Here is a 25,394-nt window from a genome sequence, read left to right as displayed (position 1 = left end):
ATATTTACACGAACGAAATTCAAATATGAAAATATCGGTGAAGCGTCGTAAATATCAGCGAATGTCGCCGTTTAACCGTTAGTCCGTTTTAAGCTTCAAATATCCGTGAAAACGGATAAAATCCGTAATAACGGCAGGCTTGACCTATTTTATTTCATGCAGTGTAACACCCCTCGTGCCTCAAAATAGAATTATTTGGAATTAATTAAAAGAGCCTTGGAAACAAGCTGGAAAAAAAATACGTTAAATGAAATGATTTACCAGAGGCGACACGAGGTGGGAACAAACACAATTTAGGAACTTCCTGTAACAAGCAAAGGGGAAGTTGGGGGATCGTTATAATCAATAAAATAAAAACTACACGATTAACTTGATCTATAGTTTCCCTGTTTTATTTGCCCTGATGAATATCATGTTTCAATTATTTTAACATACCTACAAAAGATTTAACAATTTTCCAAGATTAACAAAAGGAACACGAAATTGGGGCTGGCCAGCGCTTACTTAAACTAATTTACATTCTTAGTTTGAAATATAAACATTTGCATTATGAGTGGATGGATCCGATGATTATATTCTTAATTAGTTCTATTCGTTTTACATTTTCTTGAGAAAAACACTGGTCACTGGTGGGTTGGTCATCCGGTTGAGATAGTTCGTCGCTAGGTAAAGGGGAAATGTTGAAATTACATTACCACCCGGGGTCTTCAAACAATCACGTCGGGTAGTAGAAGCGTTTCTTCGAATGTGACCCACGGAACAGAAAAGGAAGGGGTGGTCACGAGATGAGACCAATCAATCTCTCCCCGTCATCGAACCCTGTCTGCAACAGTCCAAATCAAAACTGATTAGAACTGGTATACAGGCAGTCTATGGGGCAGAAAATGCCCGGAAAACAAATTTAAAGGGAAAAAGGAGGGTTCGCGAATTATCACTCACCAAAACAGGGGAGTTGCCCAGCACGCTGCAGTCGTGGAGTCAGCCAGGCTCTGGAGCTCGCGAATTGCGCGGCAGGACGCGGATGATTTCTTCATAATAATAAATTTCAAAGAGAAAAATTTCCAAGGCAAATAACTAAACTATGCAGACAGACTAATCTACTAAAATGGACTTGAGGGATAGCATCCCTTATACGAGGCGACTACATATTCGTTAACGGTCGGATGAAATCTAGCCGATTCGCGATGGAGGTCTGTCTGCAGCCGCGACGCGAGTTGATCTGTGTGTCGCAGCAGTCCGCGTTTCGTAATTAAAAGAGCCGCCGGCGCTAACAGGTGGAAAGGGGGGGTGTCTGGGCCGCCGAAAAATACCGAACTTGCCCGAATACGGGCGGAAAAAAAACTCTAGCAGGAGTCTTGAAGTTGGCCACACTGGGCGACCGTAGAGAACTCTATCGGAGGAGGCTGAGTTAAAAAGAATCGACTCGCGCCTGGCGTCCATATAACTCAAGGGAGAGCGGTGCTGCTCTCTGGTGCCTTAGAGGGTAGGCAAGCGGAGAAGTTCGCGACTTAGTCGCTAGGTAGTGTTTGCTGTCAGTTCTGGCGCCTTCGTTTTTGCGCGGCAGACCTAGAGAACAGTCACCGGTCCCCAGGGGGTTACGACCGGTCATTGGTCTTACTTGGAACTGAGAAGGGGGGGAGGTGGGGGTAAAATGCAACGTTGGTGGGAAACTACGCCCCGTCGTGGCTACAGAGGGGCGAATATAACACTACGACGTGATGAAAAAGGCGAATCTCAGCTCGTCTCTGCGAACTGGTCGCCTGCAAGCTACAGGCTTGCTTAGGCAGTTAGGGTCACGAAGGGAAATAATATTACAGGCTTGAGGCGTGACTGAAGGCGGGGGAAATGGTAAGCGGTCTGCCAGTCAGTGATTAGGCCAGCAGAATATCCGATACGCCGATGGGAAAGGGTCTCCAGAGCACTGAGACAAAGTTTAACTCAGAGGAGTACACCGGACTAACAAATTAAAATTACACTATAGTAGGGCAAATAAAATTTCTACACAAAAATTTAAAATCATAATAAAAATTTAAAATATATTGTGTCGAATTTACAAATTAACGGCACATACTTCCCCCCTGAAAGACGGAGTCAGGGTGGCCCACTTGAGCCACCAAAAACCTGGGTTCCAGAAACTTACCCTGTACCAGGATCTACTGTAGTAAACTACTTACATATAAAAAAAAATATCTTGATCAAATCGAAGGTATATTATAATTAATTAATTAACACTTAACGATGAATGATGTAATGAGGAAAGTTGATCTCAGATGTTGGGAATGGTGTCACGTGACAAAACTCTAAAAATGGGCACTGTGAGGCGGGCCGAAAAGCACTGAGGCCGAAACAAGGGAAATGCGTCCTTGAGCACTCAGTGACCGATGGGGATTGTAACCCCTGGAAATGGGTATGGTAACCCGTAACTTACAAAATATATTCGGGAATAGAACCCCTGTACAATTGTCTTTCCATAAAAAGGCCGAAGGCATTGGGACTTTGCCCTGCACAATCAGGCCATGGAGAAGACGGTCAAATTTGCTGCTTCCCCGAAGGTAAAACAGATCCTCAGTCCCAGAGTGACACAGGGCCTAAGGGTGGTATTCCCTTGGCGGAATTTTAAATGATTGGGGATGAAAACCCTAAAAGATCAACAATCCGTATGAATGAATGAATTTAAAAAAAAAATTAAATATTCGACAAATTTAGAAATTTTAGCGCATACAACTCTGATGTTCAATATAACTAACTAATATTTATTATTTAAACGTTTTCTGCAAACAAAACAATAAATTAACGACTCTTCGCACTCAAATTTAAATTATTTAAAGAAAGGTAAAATGCAATAAACCAACAATTATCAATCAAAAGGGTTATAAATAATTATGGAGCGGTTAGATCTTCCATGACTGCTGATAGGTTTCACACTGCCTGAGAGGGGGTTTGAACATAGGCCGTCCAAAGGTGAGTGCTGGGGATCTAACCCAGTAACACTCTATGGTCATAGGATTTTTCACCTAGCGGACCGAGTCTCGGCTCGTTGGCTCGTAGGACCCTTCTTTTGCGCTGCTCGTTGGCTAGCTTGACCTAGCTCCTATTTTAGAAAAAAACATAAAAGAAACCAGTTTGCCGTCTGGAAGTCACGTAGCTCTTACCTAAATAAACAATCTCATCGATAACGATGTAAAAGAAATACAACTTTAGGGTAGAATGCAAAGGAAACAAAAAAAATGGCTAGATGTGACAGCTTCTGTGCTCAGACTCTATGTACGTCGCTGTACATCACATTTACGTGCAAGGGAAAATAAAGAAATAATCATATAAAGGTTTTAACGCTAAATCAATTTAAAACAAACTACAAACATTATTCTTGCTTAATTTACGAATTATGATTATTAAAAAAAATTTGAACTTAATCAAAAATTAAATAGATAAAATCGTCGAACAAAATTCATGAAGATTAAAAAAAGAACTGTCAGAGAAGTATTACTAAGTAAAAAAAAATAAAACAATTTACGTCAAGCAGCTTGTTCAAGACTGAACTTACATATGGAAAAATTAAAACTTTAAAGTATCTTAAATTACATAGAGTGGGCTAGCCTCGAGACAGGATGCTTAAACGTACCCAAATTAATTTAGTGGACCTCTCGTTGGAGGTTGAAAGGATTTCACCACTCTCGGTGATTACTATAAACATTACAATGAGGCTAGTCACTTCGTAGGTACTTAATTTCGGGAAATACGTATTTTAATATGCTTGATTATATTATTATTATTTTATCACTATATGATGTTTTCAAGTATTATTACTTTAATAATGTAAGACGTGAAATTTTTATAAGGCAAAAGTCTTTCAGTGTAGTTTGAAATCATTATTATGATGGGGGGGGGGCCCTTGATATGTAAATTAAAGTCTATCTTTAAATATTATGTGCGTGTTTATTAGTAATGGCGTTAGTAGCCTAAAAAAAGTACTCTTAACTTATAGTTATTTGTTCATATGTAAACTTAATAATTAAATTTAAACACATTTAGCTGACTACTGCGGGACAACAGTGGAAAACTATAAACTTATTTGACTCTCAGTCATAAAGTAACTACGGCGGGCGGAGATAAACAGAGCCCGGCGTCACGACAAAGACGTCAGCTGTGGTCACCCCTCGAAGATAAGCGGGCGGCAGAGGCCGCTCGAAGAAGGAGGGGGGGGGGGGGAAACAAACATGACAGCTCCCATGTGGCTGTCGGGAAAAGGATGTGAGCGGAACAGTTGCTCACGTAAAAATTTGCTATGGTCCAGGATTAATTGGACAAAAACAAAAAAAAAATATACGTCGCGGACATTCGTCTCGCGCTACTGGGACAGTAAGGTTCCAGGTGAGATTACAGTTGGACACCCCTACGAAGGTCGTACAGGGCGGTGAACTGAACTCGACGCGACAACGCGCGCCGTGAGAGATAAGCGGCACGTAGAGACCGGGGAGGGGTGTCTACGACCTTGTCAACAGCACGTTCGGGGGCGCGCGGTGGGGGGGACAGCTGGCTGGCTGCCGGACGTCTCGCGCGCTATGCGCTAGCCTAAGTCCGCACGGGAATTTAAAACTCAATATAAATTTTAAGAATTTAACTCATTATAACTAGGGGGTGTACCAGCGATCAGTTTACAATATTATAACAAAATTATTATTATCAAAAATTAATTAAAAAAAATTTTTTTGTACTTTTTATTTTTATTTTAGATATGCTTATATTATTCAAGTATGCCTATAGATCAAGGAAACCACACTCTGCTACCAAGTTGTAACACCCCTCGTGCCTCAAAATAGAATTATTTGGAATTAATTAAAAGAGCCTTGGAAACAAGCTGGAAAAAAAATACGTTAAATGAAATGATTTACCAGAGGCGACACGAGGTGGGAACAAACACAATTTAGGAACTTCCTGTAACAAGCAAAGGGGAAGTTGGGGGATCGTTATAATCAATAAAATAAAAACTACATGATTAACTTGATCTATAGTTTCCCTGTTTTATTTGCCCTGATGAATATCATGTTTCAATTATTTTAACATACCTACAAAAGATTTAACAATTTTCCAAGATTAACAAAAGGAACACGAAATTGGGGTTGGCCAGCGCTTACTTAAACTAATTTACATTCTTAGTTTGAAATATAAACATTTGCATTATGAGTGGATGGATCCGATGATTATATTCTTAATTAGTTCTATTCGTTTTACATTTTCTTGAGAAAAACACTGGTCGCTGGTGGGTTGGTCATCCGGTTGAGATAGTTCGTCGCTAGGTAAAGGGGAAATGTTGAAATTACATTACCACCCGGGGTCTTCAAACAATCACGTCGGGTAGTAGAAGCGTTTCTTCGAATGTGACCCACGGAACAGAAAAGGAAGGGGTGGTCACGAGATGAGACCAATCAATCTCTCCCCGTCATCGAACCCTGTCTGCAACAGTCCAAATCAAAACTGATTAGAACTGGTATACAGGCAGTCTATGGGGCAGAAAATGCCCGGAAAACAAATTTAAAGGGAAAAAGGAGGGTTCGCGAATTATCACTCACCAAAACAGGGGAGTTGCCCAGCACGCTGCAGTCGTGGAGTCAGCCAGGCTCTGGAGCTCGCGAATTGCGCGGCAGGACGCGGATGATTTCTTCATAATAATAAATTTCAAAGAGAAAAATTTCCAAGGCAAATAACTAAACTATGCAGACAGACTAATCTACTAAAATGGACTTGAGGGATAGCATCCCTTATACAAGGCGACTACATATTCGTTAACGGTCGGATGAAATCTAGCCAATTCGCGATGGAGGTCTGTCTGCAGCCGCGACGCGAGTTGATCTGTGTGTCGCAGCAGTCCGCGTTTCGTAATTAAAAGAGCCGCCGGCGCTAACAGGTGGAAAGGGGGGGTGTCTGGGCCGCCGAAAAATACCGAACTTGCCCGAATACGGGCGGAAAAAAAACTCTAGCAGGAGTCTTGAAGTTGGCCACACTGGGCGACCGTAGAGAACTCTATCGGAGGAGGCTGAGTTAAAAAGAATCGACTCGCGCCTGGCGTCCATATAACTCAAGGGAGAGCGGTGCTGCTCTCTGGTGCCTTAGAGGGTAGGCAAGCGGAGAAGTTCGCGACTTAGTCGCTAGGTAGTGTTTGCTGTCAGTTCTGGCGCCTTCGTTTTTGCGTGGCAGACCTAGAGAACAGTCACCGGTCCCCAGGGGGTTACGACCGGTCATTGGTCTTACTTGGAAATGAGAAGGGGGGGAGGTGGGGGTAAAATGCAACGTTGGTGGGAAACTACGCCCCGTCGTGGCTACAGAGGGGCGAATATAACACTACGACGTGATGAAAAAGGCGAATCTCAGCTCGTCTCTGCGAACTGGTCGCCTGCAAGCTACAGGCTTGCTTAGGCAGTTAGGGTCACGAAGGGAAATAATATTACAGGCTTGAGGCGTGACTGAAGGCGGGGGAAATGGTAAGCGGTCTGCCAGTCAGTGATTAGGCCAGCAGAATATCCGATACGCCGATGGGAAAGGGGCTCCAGAGCACTGAGACAAAGTTTAACTCAGAGGAGTACACCGGACTAACAAATTAAAATTACACTATAGTAGGGCAAATAAAATTTCTACACAAAAATTTAAAATCATAATAAAAATTTAAAATATATTGTGTCAAATTTACAAATTAACGGCACATTATAGTACAGTTAACATTACATAATTATACTGCCCATAAAATGTATAATGTATATTCGCTATTTATGTTTCAAAACCCTGCAAAATTCACAGTTTTGGAATGTACTGCTGCACATCAAACTATAAGAAGAAAATATTTAGACGTCTGTCATGAACGATAGTATCGTTGTGGGGCACAAACATGAAAGTGATACTTAATGAATCTTTATAGCTTTGATTATCTAGTGAAGAAGGTGAACTGCTTTATTTTGTTTATAAAACTTTTAGAGTGAAACTCATGTAAGACGCTCCTGCACAATATGATTTGCCGTCTAATACTGTCCCACCATTTTCTCTATAATCAGTCATTCAAAAATATGTGACAGGGCTTAATTAAATAATTTTTCTTTAGTGAGTTACTATATGTGAGAGCAGTAGGTCTGTCTCATGCTAAGATTGCAGGACATAGCAAAGTGACCATGGTTGCCAGATTCATGCTATCAAGCTTGTTAACATTGAAATTCTCATTTTGTATAATATCAATAATTATAAGTTTTCTTCTTTGATGCTCTCTTTGTGAAATAATGCTACAGTAGTACAGTTACAAAATCTAATGTAATTATGTCAATGCTAACACTGGTTTGAGAATTCCTCAATTTAATAGTCATGTTAACTACCTTCTAAGACTGTCCATTTTTAACAAACACTATATATTCAGACTTATTACAAACTTTAATAAACCAGATATGAATTTATTAGTTAAGATCAATATTTCCTGGTTACAATTTTTCTTAATCAAGTAAGTTTTCATTAGAATTTTTATTTGTGATCTTTTTGTCTATTATATCATTGTGTCCTCTTATTTTTCTAAGATATGGTTTTTAGTATAAATTCCTAAATCTTGCAGCTGATCTGATGTCCCAACCCAGCCAAACCGTAGGGACTGGAGTTGCCGGTCTTTTTCCGCGTTAATTAAACTTTTTCTTATACTTTGTATTTGTCTTATTGTTTATTATTGATTTAATTATTCTATCCTTATTTTATATAATTTTTATGTGTATATTTTTATTTTTGTGTCTTTGTGTTTGTTCTATTTATTTTGTACCTGTTCTGTTCCGTTTTGGTCGCTACAAGTATGAGACTTACAGAAAGCAACGCTTTGTGCATGTGCAGTACAATTGGTGAATTTCGGGCCACCAAATTAGATTTTATGAATAAAATTATTTTGTATTATTGTTTTTTTTTGTGTTTTATATTCTGCTTATAATCTGATAATGTGTGTTTTACTGTCTTACTTTGAAGTTATAAAGTAAATGCTAATGTGACAAATTTAATATTAAAATTAGGACTTCAAATGTTGTATAGATACTATGCTTGTGTTAGATATGTGTTCCCTAGAAAATTATGGACAAAGGGGCGTATCTTTAAGAATTGAACTACTCGAGGAAATTATAATTTTTTGCATTAAATATTTAACATTGTTATTTTTTTGAGGGATTTGTGATACAAATAGTTTTCTACTTCATGATAATGGTGAATAGATGAAGTAAACGGTTCCTTTAAGAGTTCGTAGTTTTTGATTGTACAAGTGTGTATGAACCATGTTATTTTACAGGAGAGACTATTTGTAGCAGTCAGTTGGTATTAAGAACAGGACATTTCATTAATTACTTCTTATGGTCAAACAGCCAAAATTTTTAATTTTAAAACATATGAAAAAAAAACAAAAAACTTGATAAAAACTGTTGAAACCAGGATGGTGTTTTACTGTTTGGTTTCCTTTGAAGATCTAATTGAATGTTATCAGATGATGCTCTTGATGAAATACAAGAAGAAAATGTATTTCTGAAATTCTCATTCTAAATGTTTTTTTAAAGTACATTTAAAAAATTTTTTTCGATAAATTATCAAGGTGTGTCTAATACTTTAGTGCTCTTTGCATATATGTGGCAACAGAGCTCAGCGAAATAAGGACCTCGATAATAGCAGATATCATGCATTGGAAAGAAAATTTAAATGCACAATGCAATCTTAGGATGGATGAGACGTGCTTTGGCCTCACACCGATACTTCATATTGTAAACACCATATACTCATGGTCTGCTTTATTATTTTTATTATCCATTCTAAAGTCTTAATACAGTAAGTGTTTTAGTTTCAATTAGCTGTTACACGGGAGAGTGTGTCTGTGGTAGGTGTGTGCTCGTAAGCTCAGCAGCGTTGTGTCGACAGGACCTGGTCCACCAACTGCACTCGGCGGTGGGTGAGCTGCAGGCGGCCCGCAACTCCTGGCCTCCCTGGCTGCACAAGACACTCAGCTCCATCAAGGAGGTGGCCAATAAGAGGGAGCTGCCCCCCACCGCGACCCTGCGTCGAGACTCCGCCCCCTCGGGCCTGCCCCTCGATACCGCCACCACCTAGTGGCTGGCCCTCCGTTGTCCAGAGAGCATTTAGTGCATTTGCACCACAACTCCACATCTATGCTGCATTTATATTTTTCTATTTATTTCTCTGAAAACAGATTTTTCTGTAAGTCATGCAATTTTTAGTTCTTAGTATGTTAATTTTTTTTGTTGTAAATTAGGTTAAAGTTAAGCCTTTTGAAGTTTTGCATTGTTTTTGGTTTATTTTGTTGTCCACAGAGAAATTTTTTTTTGCATAACAAAAGTTCTTAGAATTAATGTATATCAATGTATATCTGTAATATTTATTTTTCCTATGTTTTTGTCAAATATTGCATATGATCCTGTATTCCTCAGCATATAAGCAATCTTGAGAATTTTTGTAAGGCAAGTTTTATTTAATAGTACATATATTATTGTAGTATAAGATGATCATGTTCTAAATTAAATGAAAGCTTTGTTGTGTTTCACATATGTGTATACAATAAATAGCATTTCAATTGTGTGCCATATATATATATATATATATATATATATATAAATGAATGAACATTGATATGAGGTGGGAATTCTCAGCAGCAATAGTTTTGTCTGCTAAAATGACTGTATTTAGGGATGGTTGTTGATGTACAGAGTTTTGAATTATGTACCTCTACACTGGCTCGATGCCAACATACATGTGCAGCAATTTAAAGTAATGTTACTGCAATGTTTTGTATGGTAAAGTGATAGTACCTTTACAGGTCATTTTTAAATATAGATATTCTTTGAACCTCTATTGTTGGTATAATTTTATCAGTTGTTTTACGAAGCTCTTTTTATGTGTAACATCTTAAGCTCTCGGTATACGGCATTTGGTGGGAGTAATTTCATGAATGCAACACAAGTCAAAGAAAGGAAATGCGCAACAATGGCATGGTTGCCGTCTGTTGTGAATAGCGCGAACCACGTTCACAAAACTAGAGGAAAGCTTTATGGTATTAACGGTTTAATGAATTTGTACAATTTGGCAGTATTTTATTATTCCTTGTAAAAATTCAGGTTATAATGTTGAGGTTAGTATTTTTTTTCGCTTTTATCAGCAGTTTCAATGTATATTTAAAAATTTTGATATGCTAATCAAATGATTCAATAGTTGATGTAGCTGCTCCATCAGCGAATTGTAGCGGCGGATACCCAAACCAGATATGTAGTTGGAAATACAATTTATGTGTATTTATCACGCTCAGCATTATTTTAAAGAAGTCTAAGTTAAATTGTGTGTCTTGAGTTTTTTATTAAAAGTTTATTTGCAACATGAGAACACTAATTTGCTCATTACCGAGGTTAGATGTTGCACTGGTAAGTACTGAAAGAATCACTCACATTTTTTTATAATTCAATTGTATACTGTAATACATTCCAATATTGTAAATAAAAGTACTGTGACTAGTCTTGCTTCTATGTAGTTCTCACATATCAGTTATTTTCAAGAGGTAGTTTATGTAAATGTGAGTTTGGAAACTGTAAAGAACTCCACAAAAATTTCACTCAGGTACTGAGAAGCGATTATGTTGTTCTGAATGCTTATAATAACAAGAAAAAAAATTTTCTATTGAGGATTTTAAAGGTGTTTATGTACATAGTGAGATAATGTTAGATACTCATAACACTGGTACTTTAATGTAATGCTAGTCATTGGTAATGTGTACAGATATAACTGACATATTTTACTGTTTACACCTGCAATATTATCAATATAATATATATATATTTGGCAACTGTGTATATTTTTTTGGTTGCAATTTTTTGTATTTTTTTATTTTATTTTTCATTATGGATAATTTTGTCCGTAAGTTAGTCCTCAAGATTTTTTTCTTATTTATAATTATTTTTGTGTTTATTTCAAAAATGTATAATCTTAATATTTTTTCTAGATCTTGTAAATTGGAATACTTAAGTGCTGTATTTATTTACGCTCCCTCTAATCCTCACATTTAACTATGTTGTCTCCTTAAGTAGAAGATAAAGTATTTTACCATTGCATAGTTACTACCAGATTTCATTTTTATTTGGAATTGAATATGAATACTAAATTATTCTCAAATATGATTATTTAATTTGAATAGTAATAATGAAGAATTGGGATTGCACAAAAAATAGATTTACATTATGTAAAATAAATGTAGGGGAAGAAAAAGTAACTAGGTTGTGTAGTGGCTTTGGGATATGTATTAAACAATTAATACTGAAGTAAAGGTTGGTTAAATTAAGTCAGCTAAAATAATAATAATGTAATAAGTTTTTGAAACCAACCTCTTTTTATGCAGCTAACCTAACCTCCTTTCTCTCAGTTTTTAATTTTACACAACAAGATTCTTTACTGTAGGAATTTATTTCACCCCGAGTATGGAACACTATAAATACTGCTAGTTTATTTTAATGTCTACCCAATAGAAAAAATAATATTTAGTTGAAATTTTATCAATTTTATTATCTCTGAAGGAATTGTCTGTGATCATTTTAATAGCTTGCTGTGTGCCAAGTTTGTTTACCAAACTAAATGTTAAGTTTTCAATCATGATACAGATAACCAACCTAGAATGAAATTTAACTACAGTACAACCCTGTTATAACATTCTCCAAGATACCAACAAAAAAAAATGTTATATGCAGGAAAATGTTATAAGCGGGAAATCATCTTCACTTTGTAAAAATTACGCGTGGATCGATTAGATTAAAAAGTATAGGTAAAACGACACAAAATACAGGAGTAATACACTAAGTACAGCAATAGAGTGGAAAATTGGTTAATTTTATTTATAGATAATACCTAATAATATGCTAAAGAAAAAAATTGTTTTGTACGATACAGTTCAGAGTCGAAACAGAAATATTCAACTCTTTTGCAATCGCAACACGCGTTTTGTTGGGGTTCCCGTCCACTTGGTTAATGAACTGAATTTTTTCAGCTACAGAATATGATTTTCGCTTATACGCCATCATAGCCGTACAAAAACCTGAATAAAATTTCAATACTGCGTATTTTAATTAAATACGACCGTGACTACAATAAGTAACAAAAAAATATTTACGGTAAAGGTTAACCACAAACAAAAGCCGTAAATATATCCATAGAACAGTTAACCATTTCAAGGTGTTAAACCTTTGAAACAAAAACCAGCACCATAGATTACAGTAGCACTGTTTCCGACAATGTATCAGTGCACAAAATGCGCATCATAAGTATAAAGGAACAAGTCATAAGCTAACAAGCGCGAACAGGACGCCATATTGATAGTCGATCCGGTGCAAGTTGTGGAGTGCGTGTGTACCATGTCTATGGTGAACTACACAAATGTAAACATCTGATGTTTGTATATGCGTGCTGTATTTTCTAGCTATGGTTTCGCTATAAATTATGACTTTGAAGGAAGGGATACTGAAAATTGTGGCAGTTATCAAAGCAAATTTGAACGTTAAAGGCGGGAATGTAGAAATTTTAATATTGTTACAGGCGGGAAATTAAAGCATTGTGATAAATGGAGAAATGACGGGACCATGAAATTATGGTGTTATAGGCGGGAAAATGTTAAAAACGGGAATGTTATAACCGGGTTGTACTGTACATACAAGGTTTTTTGAATGAAAAACTTAAGTGAAGATTTTGTGTTTAAATTTTTTTTAATGTCACCTATCTATTTGTAGAAGCAAGAAAAAGTCAAAATGATTACAAAATATTGACACTATTGATATTGATATTGTTATTGATATTCACATATAGTGCCCAAAATTTTACTCAAATATACACTGTTCCTGTAGTTTCGAATTTGTTATCTTATCACCATTTCTTTAGCAAATTAACAAAGTTAAATATTATAAACTGCAACTGAAACACAAAAAAATTCAAACTAATTACTGTAAAAAGATGAAACTATCAAAACCAAAATTAAATCAATTCGGGAGTTAAATTTTTTTCATCAAACATTCATTTCTCTTGCAGTAAACTCCATTTTACTATATTATGTATCAAACTTAACTTCTGAGAAACATTTGACCTGTGGCTCATTTCAATAATTTACAATATTAAAATATAAGATATATATTATAAAGTTGCTAATCATAAATTGGAAAATAAAATATACAACACACAAATTTGAGGTTGAATTGAAAACAGAAATATAAACTTAACCAATGCATATAATAAAACCTGAAAATAAAAAGAAATTTTGAATCAATGTTGAAACTTTTAATTTTTTAAAATTCTCTTGCAATCATGGGACTAAGGAAAAATATTCCTCAGAGAATATGGCCCCTGAAGAATCATTTGACAGTAAAGCACATTTACCTCCGATGGACATTTTATCAAATCATTAGGAGAACATATTTTTATAAACAAAATTGTTTGATATTTTGCTATATCAACATTTACTATTCTTTGATTTGACAATTGCAACAGTGATTACTACATAAAAACATATCGAGACAATAATTACAGTAGAATAATATATTTTTTTTACATTATCCAAGGATTTAAGGCGGTGTTTGAAAATTAAAATGAGGGAAGTTTCTGTAAAATTATTTATGCTTGGAGAACAGTGATATAGACCTTAACATGGCCTACTGTACTCACACTTTGAAATGTTAAGTTTTTCTTCAGTTGAAAATTTTTTCCCATTTTTACAAATTGCCATCTCAAAAATTCAGTTAATTACTCAAAGTAAAGGAACTAAATTTTACGCTTTTTGACATTTGTCACTAAACACGTTATTTTTAACGGACATTGACAAAGATGGATACCTTAAATATAAACAACGTAATAGGTATGTATAATTTACGATGCACAGTTGGAATTTCTATAAACTTTAGCGCTAGTGTCGTGTGCTAAGATTTTCTCGATCTGCAATTATTAGACCAATGTTGGCTGCCTGTAAATAACATTTTTAATGGATGAGCACATCAAAAAATCCAGGGGCTATAGCGCTAGTACTCCCAACAGCATTTTAGAATTGGTATTTCACTTGAAAGTGTTATCTTTGTATGATGTATGTAACAAACACTGGAATAACGAATTTATGTAGGTATAGCATAAACAGCATAAATTGTGGGAAGCAGATTGTAGGTGTGTGGTAATCAACTGGAATTTATTGCATTTCGTCATATGAAGTTAAAACGGGACCAAAAATAAAATGGTGCAAATAACAGGAAAACTTAAAAAGCGGTAATGTAAAATCGGGGTTCTACTGTATCACAGAACGTTAGCATAATTAGTAAAATACCTTTCAATGTTATATTTTCATAACGACCAAAGTTTACAGATACTTTAATTGGTTAGGTAGTTTAAATTTTAATATGATGAATTAATCTAATGCTACAAATCATGCAATATACCTCTACTATATTATGTTGTCAGTATTGTCCATTCTATTTACAAAACAATATACCAAATTAATGCAAATGGTATATTCAAACATGTATCTAATCTTCAAATCATGAATATAATTTTGCGTGATTATTAATAATAATCAAACAATCTGGTTAAAAATTCAAGTATCATGTTCACTAATTTTAATAAGATAACTTACTTTTAATGTAACTTATATCCCTTATCAATGGTTTGTATTGGTACTAAGCAAACTGACTCTATAAACTTTGTGTATCAAATTGATTTTCAAAGCAACCATTTAAATTGTGACATTTATCGTACCTCATTTCGAAAAAAATTATTTCTGGACCAACCTTTACGGCTTGAACTTGGACTGTTAATCTCAATTCCTATTACGAAAATATATGATTAAAAACCCTTTTTATACCATTACTTAAATGAATTCTGAGGCTATCACTAAGGTAGGGGTTGTTTGCAGTGTGCTGCCATCGTTTTTTGGTCTGCAGATGGCTACCATTTTAGTTCTGAAGCTAGGAGGTAGGAGTTGCTAGTGTCGCTGAAGAAAATATATGCCATTAACCTCTTAGGCTTTAAAATCAGTTGGAGAAAAAAAGAAATGAATAAAGAATATAGATATGCTTTCAAAATGTATTTCGTCTGCTTACTTCTAAAACCTCGTAACTCCATTTCAGTCAATTTTTCAGGAGAACTTATGATCTTTTGGAGCACGGTTTCGACTGACAAAGATACGAGGTTTTATAATTTGTGAATAGAAAAGAGACTAGAGTTGACTTACGAGGTTTTATCAGCATATGCACTATGAAAAAATGAAAAAATACACCAAACACATCAAACACATCCGGAATATAAAACTGGGAAAATCAGGACTTACGAGGTTTTAGAAGTAAGCCGACGATTTCTTCAATGGAATAGCGTTAGTGACATATGAGCTCAAATTACCAGTACACTTTCAAAAAGTTATAAAAACTAAGCTGTGAAATGTTTTTCAATCAATAGAGAATCCCAAAGTTTTTTTTACAAGGTACAGTGACTCAATATGCGCTCCTCGAGTTATGTGGCAAACATCAAGGCAGGATTGAAGTCCCGCACTTTATGCAATATGTCGGTGGTGATGGAGTCAAATGCCACTGTGATTCGCTGTCTCAGATCCGACAGATGTTGCACAATCACTGTTTTTGACGTAACCCCACAGATAGAAATCCAATCTGGTTAAGTCTGGTGATTGCAGTGGCCATTTGCCCCACACCGCATTGTGAAAACTCAGGGAGTTGTGTGTTTATGTGTTCCCTTACAACCAAGTGGAAGTGAGGTGGTGCACCATCTTGCTGGAAGATGAAGTTCTGTGAATCTTCTTCCAAGAAGGTAAGCATGTCCTTGTAGAATGACCAGTGACAGTTTTTCCGTAAATCTTCTCCCTCAACATGGCACAGAACACGTTCACTTTCGGGGAATCTATCATGCTCTATGGTTACAAAAAGTATATTGTGTCTATTCACTTTGCCATTCGTGTGGAATGTGGCCTTGTCACTAAAAACTAACCTCATGGGTAAGCAGTGGCGAGGCGTTCACACCAAAACATGATGAGGTTGGGGGGGGGGGGGGGTCTGGGGGCCCTCCGCCGGGAAAATATGGATTTCAAGGTACAAAATGGTGCTATTTAAGTAGTTTTCTTAACTGAACAATGACTATTCCACAGGTAGAAAAATTGACATTTTTTTTAAATACAATATTTTTGAAAAATAATTGACTTACATTATTCTGATAGTAAAATACCTACTCTACATTACTCATATACTAAGTGGGAGTGTAGTATCATCGTACGCCCACAAATCCCCCACGCACTGCCAGCCAACAGCCCGCGGGAGAGATACGCGCCTCCCGAGAGACGACCGCCGACTGAAACGCGACCTCGCCACCTGCCGTGCCGAACTGTACCGGACATAGCCGAAGCAGTCGGCGGAAGAATTCCACCGACTGCTTCGGCCATGTTCGCTCCAGTTCGGCAAGAAAGCGTTACCTTCGTAGCTTCTACCACGTATTTTTCCAGCCAATCCCCTCCCTGAACCTTTGTACCATGCCACCCCCCTTCCGAAAGGAAACTACTGCGGCAGCCTTCCTGCTGAAAGCGACCCTACCAGCGCTTCTAAACCTAGCAACGCTTCTAAAACAGCATGTTTTTGTGTCAACGAGTTCTTTTTTTATAGCGCACAGTATTGGGTCCCAAGAAGATAGTGTAAAAAATACATACACCTAACTGCACGAGCCAAAGTAAAATACTATTCTGAATAAAATATTTATTTAAAAAATACAATGTCTGGAAACTGCCTGGGCAAGCACTGCTTGCCTTGCTTGCCCTGACGAGACGCCACTGTGGGTAAGTGTTGTCATTGTTGATCCTGGCCAGCATCTCGGAGCAAAATGTATAATGTGCACTGTAATTATTTTGAGTGCTGTGACCAACTGGAGTCTGTACAATTTCTTGCACAAAGTTTGCGCATGATTTTCGATAGATACTGTTTGTGGTGACATCGTACCTCCGTGGGCAGTAAAGACCGGTCCCCACCCCGCCAGCACCAGCCCCCGCTGGCGAAATGCACCCTCACACCCCTCCTCCGCGCAGTCACCATCACTAGTCAGTCTTCGCCCGCGCGCGACCAAGGACAGAAGTGTAACCCTGTGAGACTCCGCGAGACGTGAGACCGCGAGACGTGAGACGCGAATAGTGAGATATGTGAGTGTTTTCCGGACGCGAACTCCGCACCGCCGGCGAGCCTAGCGAGCTGCACAGGGGCTGACGACCCACACCCATCGTGGCCTAGCTGCAAGCTAGCCTGGCGCCCATCCGGACCGAACAGTATACCAGCCGACTTCCCTACTAGGCTCACCCGCTAACGCAGCCTCCGTTACCGGGACGACGGCATTTGGCGCCCAACGTGGGGCAAAAATCAAGAAAATTTCAGTGTTCTACAGCAACTTTTCATTATCCAAGCTGAGTTGTATGCGGGAAACGGCCATTTCGTGCGCGCGACGTGATTAGGGTCAGACAGGCCGGCGCGACCAGCGCAGCGAACAAAGAGCATCCCTCCCCACCCTCGCATCTTTCCAGCGGAGCGAGCGACGCAGCTGGCCTGCGTCACGACCCAACACCTGTCGGAGCTATCGCCCTTCTCTTTGTGCGATCGTCCGGGCAGCTATCGCCCTCCCTTTTGTGCGATCGTCCGGGCAGCTATCGCCCTCCCTTTTGTGCGATTGTCCGGGCAGCGTCCCGCACTCCTTCCTCGACGCTGCGCGCGCAGACAACTACTTCACGACCCAACCTCCCACTTCTCTCTCCCCCCCCCCCCCCCCGCTCCAAGAGTTATCACTCTCCTCTTTGTGCGGTCGTCCGGGCAAGGGGCCACCACGCCTCCCCTCGTTTCAGAGTGCGCGCGCACGACCATGTAACAAACAACTACGATCAAAACAAACACCAGACACCACTCCATTAGTTTTGATTCTTAAATATTCCAATGTTAAAAGTAATTTAAACATTTTATTAAACATTTTCGACTGACCATCACCTCAGATCTGATAGTAACACCAACACAATGTTACCCCACACAATGACCATTTTCTGTGCGAAATGCTCCTTGCCAAAAAACATGGATCTACTGACGGGAACATTACCATGGCACAACACGTGCCTGTGTGCACCGGACATGGGAAAAGTCCCAACCAAATGTGAGACCGTGGCCAACGCATGGGACATACCAGGGAACCTCATCTGGAGAGGGGAGACAGAGGTGAAGCCACCACTTCCTTGGCAACCAACCCAAGGAAACCCAAACACTGGTAACCCCTCCACCCAGACACCACCCGTCGACACGAAACCAACCCTATGTAAAAACTGTGCTCAGTGCGGCTCCAAACAGACGCCCGTGCAACAGTACTCACCACTGGTCGACCTGAGCCCACCATGGGTAGCAGCACCACATGTGGAGATGAGTGCCGGAAGGACCACGCTACCGGAGTTCAGCGGACTATCACACGAAGACACAAGGGCCTTCCTGCGACAGTGCAACGTACGCTTGGCGCGAGCGAGGGTACCGGTTGACGAGTGGGCGCAACGGACGAGCGAACAGCTACGAGGCGCTGCACAGCAGTGGTGGAGCCTTTGGGGCCAGTTCGACATGCCATGGCCCGAGTTCGTGGACCGGTTCACACGGCGGTTTAACACCGGCCAAGCGATAGTACTCTGCACGTCCCAATTCTACGGGGAACAGCAGCGGGACGGGGAGCAAGTGGAGCTGTTCATCGCCCACAAAGTACAGTTGTTTCGGCGGATCGCCCCAAACACGGATCTGACATCTGCGCTCCCGACCATCACCACACTGCTACGTGACGAGCTCCAGCCTTTTCTCCACAACAGCCAACACCTCTCAGTAGAAGACTACGTGCAGCAGGCAGTGGCCACGGAGAAGAACTTGCAGAAAATCTGGCGGCGAGGTGCACCAGCCCCAGAGCGGGCAAACAGCAGCCACTTCACAACACAGTGCAGCCGGCCGACAAACCAACCAGTCAGGACAACCGAGTGGCAAACCCCGCCCAGACGACAGCGGGCCATCGAGGGTGCGACAGCACCACCAATGGCACTCAACCCACAGGGCTACCGTGAACACTCACAGCCACGTGAATATGACCGGCCACCACAGTGCCAACGAGGCTGTCCCAGCGGAACATACCACTGGCATCGTGAGTGCCCCCTCCCTCCATCACAACGCCAGCACCCGACGACAACCTCATCGGGAAACGGGCCACCGGGGGCGCGGAACTAAGGAGCCCGCCCCCCACAAGACCACCATCCGCACCACCAGCCATGCCGGCACCACCTACCACAGACCCAGCACCATTAACATCATCGGCACCACCTGCCACAACACTCTCCCGGGCACCAACTGCCCCACCACTGGGGGAACCACTGGCTACTGGGAGCACAACTGGCCCCAGGCCAACCCTGGGCCAGCTGTTCCAACTGCAAGACCACCTGCTGCGCATACCGGTGGAGGTGAATGGCCGGCCGGCCGCAGCTTTGGTGGACACAGGCGCCAGCCATGTGTTCATCACCCCGAGCCTCGTACCACCAGGGGCACTCCGGCTCACCATGCGGAGCTGCGTCTAGCGACCACCACACGACCAGGAGTGACGGTGGGCCAGGCGGAGATTGAGGTAAGCCTTCGGGACCTTTCTACCACAGTGACTGCCCTTGTTGTGGAGGATTTACACGAGGCCCTTGTCCTGGGACAACCATGGCTAGCAGCACATGATGCTGTAGTGGAGCTAAAGTCAGCCCGCGTCCACGTGGGAATACAGAAACGGTTCACAGTGTATGGCATAGGCTTCACACCTGAACCACCTAGTGAGCCACTGACTCTGAGACAGTTACACCATGATGTCCCCCTACAGTATCAAGCTGCCATCGAACAGGTACTCTGCGAGAGGCAGGGTGTGTTCGCCACGGCCAGCCCACTCCGACGCACCACAGTAGCGGAACACCAGATCCCCACCACCCATGATCGACCTATTCACCAGCCACCTAGGGGGTATGGCTTCAGGGAGCAGCGTGCCATCCGGGAGCAGGTGTCAGAGATGCTGCAAGATGGCGTCATCGAGCCATCCAGTAGTCACTACAATTCCTGTGTGGTGTTGGCCCCCAAGAAGGATGGCTCATTACGGTTTTGCGTCGACTTCCGGCCCCTGAACGCCATCACCGTCAGTGCTCCCCCCCCTCAGATCAGTGTCGAGGCCGCCTTAGCTGGGCTAGGACGGGCCCAGGTGTTCAGCACCCTTGACCTGAAGGCCGGCTACTGGCAGGTGCCCATACGGCACGGGGACAGGGAAAAGACAGCCTTCACCATCCCGGATGGGCGGCGCTTCCAGTTTAGAGCCATGCCTTTCGGCCTTAAGTGCGCGCCTGCAACATTCCAGGAAATGATGACACGAGTGCTGGAGGGCTATTTGGGGCAGTTTGCCATGGCCTACCTAGACGATGTCATTGTGTTTTCTGAGACATGGGAAGACCATGTCCAACACCTAGCACTCGTCCTGGAGCGGCTGGCCACTCACCACTTAACGGTAGCTCCGCTCAAATGCCACATCGGCGCTTCAGAAGTCGAGTTCCTGGGACACGTCGTGGACGCAGCGGGTAACCGCCCACAGCCCAGCCACCTGCAGAAAATCGCAGAGGCCGAGGTTCCCCGGACCCGCAAGCAATTGCAGCGGTTCATTGGCCTCATCAACTGGCTGAGGAGTTATGTACCGAACTTCTCTCACGTCATTGCCCCCCTGACTGACCTCCTGTCCCCACAACACCGCTACCGGTGGGATGCAATTGCTCAGAAAGCATTCAGCCAGGTCAAAATGGTGTTCACACAATGCCATACTCTGGCACGGGTCGACCCAGAGCGTCATTTGTACTTGCAGACCGACGCCAGTACCCTGGGGGTAGGGGCCGTGCTGTTCCACCTGGACCAGCATGGGGGTCGGCAAGTTATAGATTATGCCAGCGCGAAGTTCGGCTCGGCAGAACGTCGTTATCATAGTAACGAGCAGGAGTGTCTGGCTGTTGTGTGGGCGATGAAGAAGTACCGCCCACACTTGGAAGGGAAGTCCTTCACACTTCGCACAGACAACCAGTGCCTAACCTGGTTGCATACAATGCAGGGAAGGAAGGGCAAACTGATCCGGTGGGCGTTGTTCTTACAATCCTTCGACTTCAACGTCGAACACGTCCCCGGAGCAGACAACCAGCTGCCCGACCTTTTGTCCCGTGAGCCGGACGAGCGCAATGAGCTGATCGACCCAGAAGAGTGGGAAGACATGTTGCCCCCCAAAAGCCGAGACAGGCTACCTCACCCAGATGCGACTTGCACTCGGATCACAGCCGACACACTGGAAGAGGGCGATCCTCCGTGTACCTCGAACGACGTCCACCGACGGGTACTAGAGGCACAAGAATTCTCACCAGAAGCTGCCCGTCGACGCCAGCAGGTGACCGAAGGAGATCAGGAGACTTGGAGTACCCAGGATGGGACATTGATGAACCGAGCACCCGGGGAACATGTCGAGTGGAAAACATATGTACCACCCGAGGCACGGGAGGCTGTGCTACGTTTCCACCATGACCATGACCATGACTTGGCCGGCCACCCAGGTACTGACCAAACACGACGGGCAGTGGGTCAGTTCTACCACTGGCCCGGAGTCACCCGCGATGTACGAGATTACGTGCGTGAGTGTGAGATATGCCAGTCGCGGAAGGCTCGAAGACGAGATGGGGAGGAACAACAGCAGCCCCGTGAGCCCACCACGGCATTCCAAACACTAGCGCTCGACGTGATGGGCCCCTACCCACGAACTCCTAGAGGACACCGCTTCATCCTCGTAGTAACCGACCTCTTTACACGCTGGACGGAGGCCTACCCATGTCGGAACGTGCGGGCGGCCACGATCACCAAGATCTTGAGCACAGAGTTCCTGCCACGCTGGGGCTACCCACAGTCGGTTCTCACGGACAATGCCAGTCAGTTCCTGGGCCGGTGTTGGAAAGCCTGGTGTGGAGAGCAACAAATCCGGCACCACACTACACCTGCCTACCACCCGCGGGCCAACCCCACGGAACGCAGGAACCAGGAGCTGAAAGTGCAACTCCGCATCCGGTTGGGCCAGGACCATGCCCAGTGGGACCAACACCTCACAGACGCACTCTTTTGTATCCGGCGCCGGACGAACGCCGCCACTGGTATGACACCCGCCGAGATGGTCCAGGGGCGCAACCTGCCACTACCCGGGGAGTGGACCACTCATGGGGTTCCGCACACAGCGGAAGATTTGGAGGAACGGACCCAGCGACGCAACCTCGCACACGAGGGCGCACGCCAGAGGCAATGGGCATACGCGCAGGAGATCACACCTATAACAAATCAACCCCCTCCTGGGGTGCGGGCCGGGGATCAAGTCTATGTCCGGGTCCACCCGTTGTCAGCTGCCCCTCGCAATTACTGCGCGGGGTTAGCCCCGCGATGGGGCGGGCCCTACACCGTTCAGAAACGGCTCGGCCAGACGACATACCAGGTATGCCTAGGCGGGCGCCGAGTGAAGAAAATACACCGGGATGACCTACGACTCGCCCCACTCCCAGGAGACAGGCTCCCGGGGACACCGACTCCCAACTGCCCATCCATCGACACGAGGTCACAGGGGGAACCGGATGAACTGCAAACACCCTCCGCTGGGAGGAATAGCGAACTACCCGACGTACAAACCCCGTGCCGACCGCAGCCTCAACAAGAAAACCTGGGGCAATTCAGCATCACAGATGTCTCAGCAGAGGAATCTGAGCCCGAAGCTGATGGCATGCCGCCCACCCTACCAGTCGTGACTGAGCCGGAGGAGCTAGACCCAGAAACACTGGAGTCGCCCACTCGCGGTGCCTGGGGCCACCTTGCACCCCTAGAAGGAGCCACCTTCACAATGTATGTGAGCGATCCGGATGAAGAACCACCCATCGGACCACACCGACAGTCACCGCACCCCCCCTTCGTGGAGGACTATGCAGGAGACCGGCCCACAACACCCGGACCAAGAGGCCAAAACCCGAACTGCCCATGGCCCGGTTGCAAAACAGGGAGTCCCCAGTGCTATCAGGCAGCTGAAACCAACAATACAGACATGTCACCAGGTATCCCTGAGCGGGAGAGGGTGCCCTACCGTTCATTGTCAGTCCAAATCGGCCTGGAGAGAGAGACAATGGCATCACTGGACCCACAGATGGGCCCTTCGGTAGGAAGCCCAGCGCAAGAAAGGAGTCCATGCCATCTGCAACAAACGCGGGGGCAACCCGAATATGGGGTAACCACCGTAAAGACCAATGACAGCCCAAAACCTCTGGGGAGTCGGGCAAGAGACGGTCGACCTGACCACCCCCGCCGAGTACGACAGCCACCCAGGTACCTGGAGGCATACCACATGGGAAACATCCCAAGGGCCCTCGTCTGGAGACGCCGCCCCCAGGTACACCACGAGGGACACAGGGGGAAGCAGAGCGCAGACCCTACCAGCGGCAGCTCTCACAGGTGCCTCCCACCTGGACCTGCTGCCAGCAGTGAGGGTGCAAACACGCCGCGGGGGCCAGAGCGCGGGGTAAGACCGGTCTTCTCCAGGGGGGGGCATTTGACATCGTACCTCCGTGGGCAGTAAAGACCGGTCCCCACCCCGCCAGCACCAGCCCTCGCTGGCGAAATGCACCCTCACACCCCTCCTCCGCGCAGTCACCATCACTAGTCAGTCTTCGCCCGCGCGCGACCAAGGACAGAAGTGTAACCCTGTGAGACTCCGCGAGACGTGAGACCGCGAGACGTGAGACGCGAATAGTGAGATATGTGAGTGTTTTCCGGACGCGAACTCCGCACCGCCGGCGAGCCTAGTGAGCTGCACAGGGGCTGACGACCCACACCCATCGTGGCCTAGCTGCAAGCTAGCCTGGCGCCCATCCGGACCGAACAGTATACCAGCCGACTTCCCTACTAGGCTCACCCGCTAACGCAGCCTCCGTTACCGGGACGACGGCAGTGGCAACTGCAGTTGTCGACTTGCTTACCTAATTGATTTCTGTGGACTATGCGAAAATGATGCTCGAACACGATCCACATTTTCCTCGGGCACAGAGGGCCGACCACGAGTTCTATCTTTGAAAGTGCACCCTTTCTCTTTAAATGTCTCGTACCATGCATAAATAGGTGGTTTTTCATAAAAATATGTGTGAAATTCACGTTGCACAACAGTTACCGAAGCCCTTTTCACTAACTGAAGCCTGCACCAATTCTTTTTCTGTGCGGTAGGTGCCGTTATAAACACTAGTTGCTTCTTATAGTGGAGGCAACTTGCAACAAACGCATCAGAAACATTTGCAAAAAAAAAATATTCGTAATTTTTCCATGGCAAAACAGTGCAAAACTGCAATGCCATATGTCCAAAAAGCTGCATTAAATTTTTACGGTAAATCATTCACAATGTTTAGTTTATATGATTTTTGAAAGTGTACCGATCATTTGTGCTCCTGTGTTAGAGAGCGCTATGTTTAAATTCCAAGTCCACCTTCCAGAGGGCGTCAAAACGACCATCGACCATGTCCATAGAATAAAGAGTAGTTATAGAACGGTGTAGTCGCGGATATCACTCCCCCATGCGATGCTTGTCCGAGCTCAGTACTCGGGTCGGGGTTTAGGCCTTGTGGCGGGGGAAAAATATATAAAACTCCTATCCACACTACTAGTAAAAGTTTGTAGGTTCGGTACAGTTTTTTTTTAAATTAATTCCTCACACAGTCTCTTTACATGGGGCTACCTGAGGCACAACACCCGTGCAACCACGGAGTGATGCTCGGCTGCACGTGTTTCGGTGGGCAGGCGCCTAGTGCGGGCTGCCCCCGTAGTCTAGTGATACGTTTGTAAGATAGACTAGCTATTGCCCCCTCTCGTTGATAGTCGGGATGAAATTACGTTAAGATGTTGGCGACTGAGGCGTTATGTCCGCCACGCTGCTGTGGTGACACACCCGATGGTGATGTCTTGACACTGAAACCCTTATTTACAATTATGAATATTTACAGATATGATTCGCGATGTACCACACTTAATCCTGACTCTACGTCGCCCTCGGCACAGTCTACTCGCGTACGTCTCGCAGGTTCTGAACTCGTCTCAGCGGCCACTCGTCACTTGGGCCTGACGAATAGATCCCTGATTGCGCTTAGTAGTTCTCTAGACTCCCCACTTATCGCGCTTGGTCTCACCAGTCTCTGCTTTCCGACCGGGCCCTCTGCGCACGTCCGCGTCGTCCTCTCCAACGACCATATATCATAAAGACCGGAAACTCAACGCTGTTTTTCTGTA

General features: G+C 43.5%; 1 protein-coding gene across 7 annotated transcripts in view; it reads left to right on the top strand.

The window, feature by feature from the left end:
• Positions 1–12,792, top strand: part of LOC134537532 (rab GTPase-activating protein 1-like) — a 132,001-nt gene extending 119,209 nt beyond the window's left edge. For 3 of the 7 annotated variants that reach the window (XM_063378071.1, XM_063378091.1, XM_063378060.1), the window contains exon 18: positions 8,911–12,791. In XM_063378071.1, coding sequence (XP_063234141.1) covers positions 8,911–9,099 — 189 coding nt within the window. In that variant the 3' untranslated portion in view covers positions 9,100–12,791. Of the gene's footprint in view, positions 1–8,910 lie in introns of all 7 variants that reach the window. The other 4 variants (XM_063378081.1, XM_063378108.1, XM_063378100.1 and 1 more) reach the window with 3 other exon arrangements.
• Positions 12,793–25,394: the final 12,602 nt, after the last annotated feature.

Source organism: Bacillus rossius, chromosome 1, assembly GCF_032445375.1.
Source record: "Bacillus rossius redtenbacheri isolate Brsri chromosome 1, Brsri_v3, whole genome shotgun sequence".
Lineage (NCBI taxonomy): Eukaryota > Metazoa > Arthropoda > Insecta > Phasmatodea > Bacillidae > Bacillus > Bacillus rossius.
This window is presented reverse-complemented; position numbering and strand designations above follow the sequence as displayed.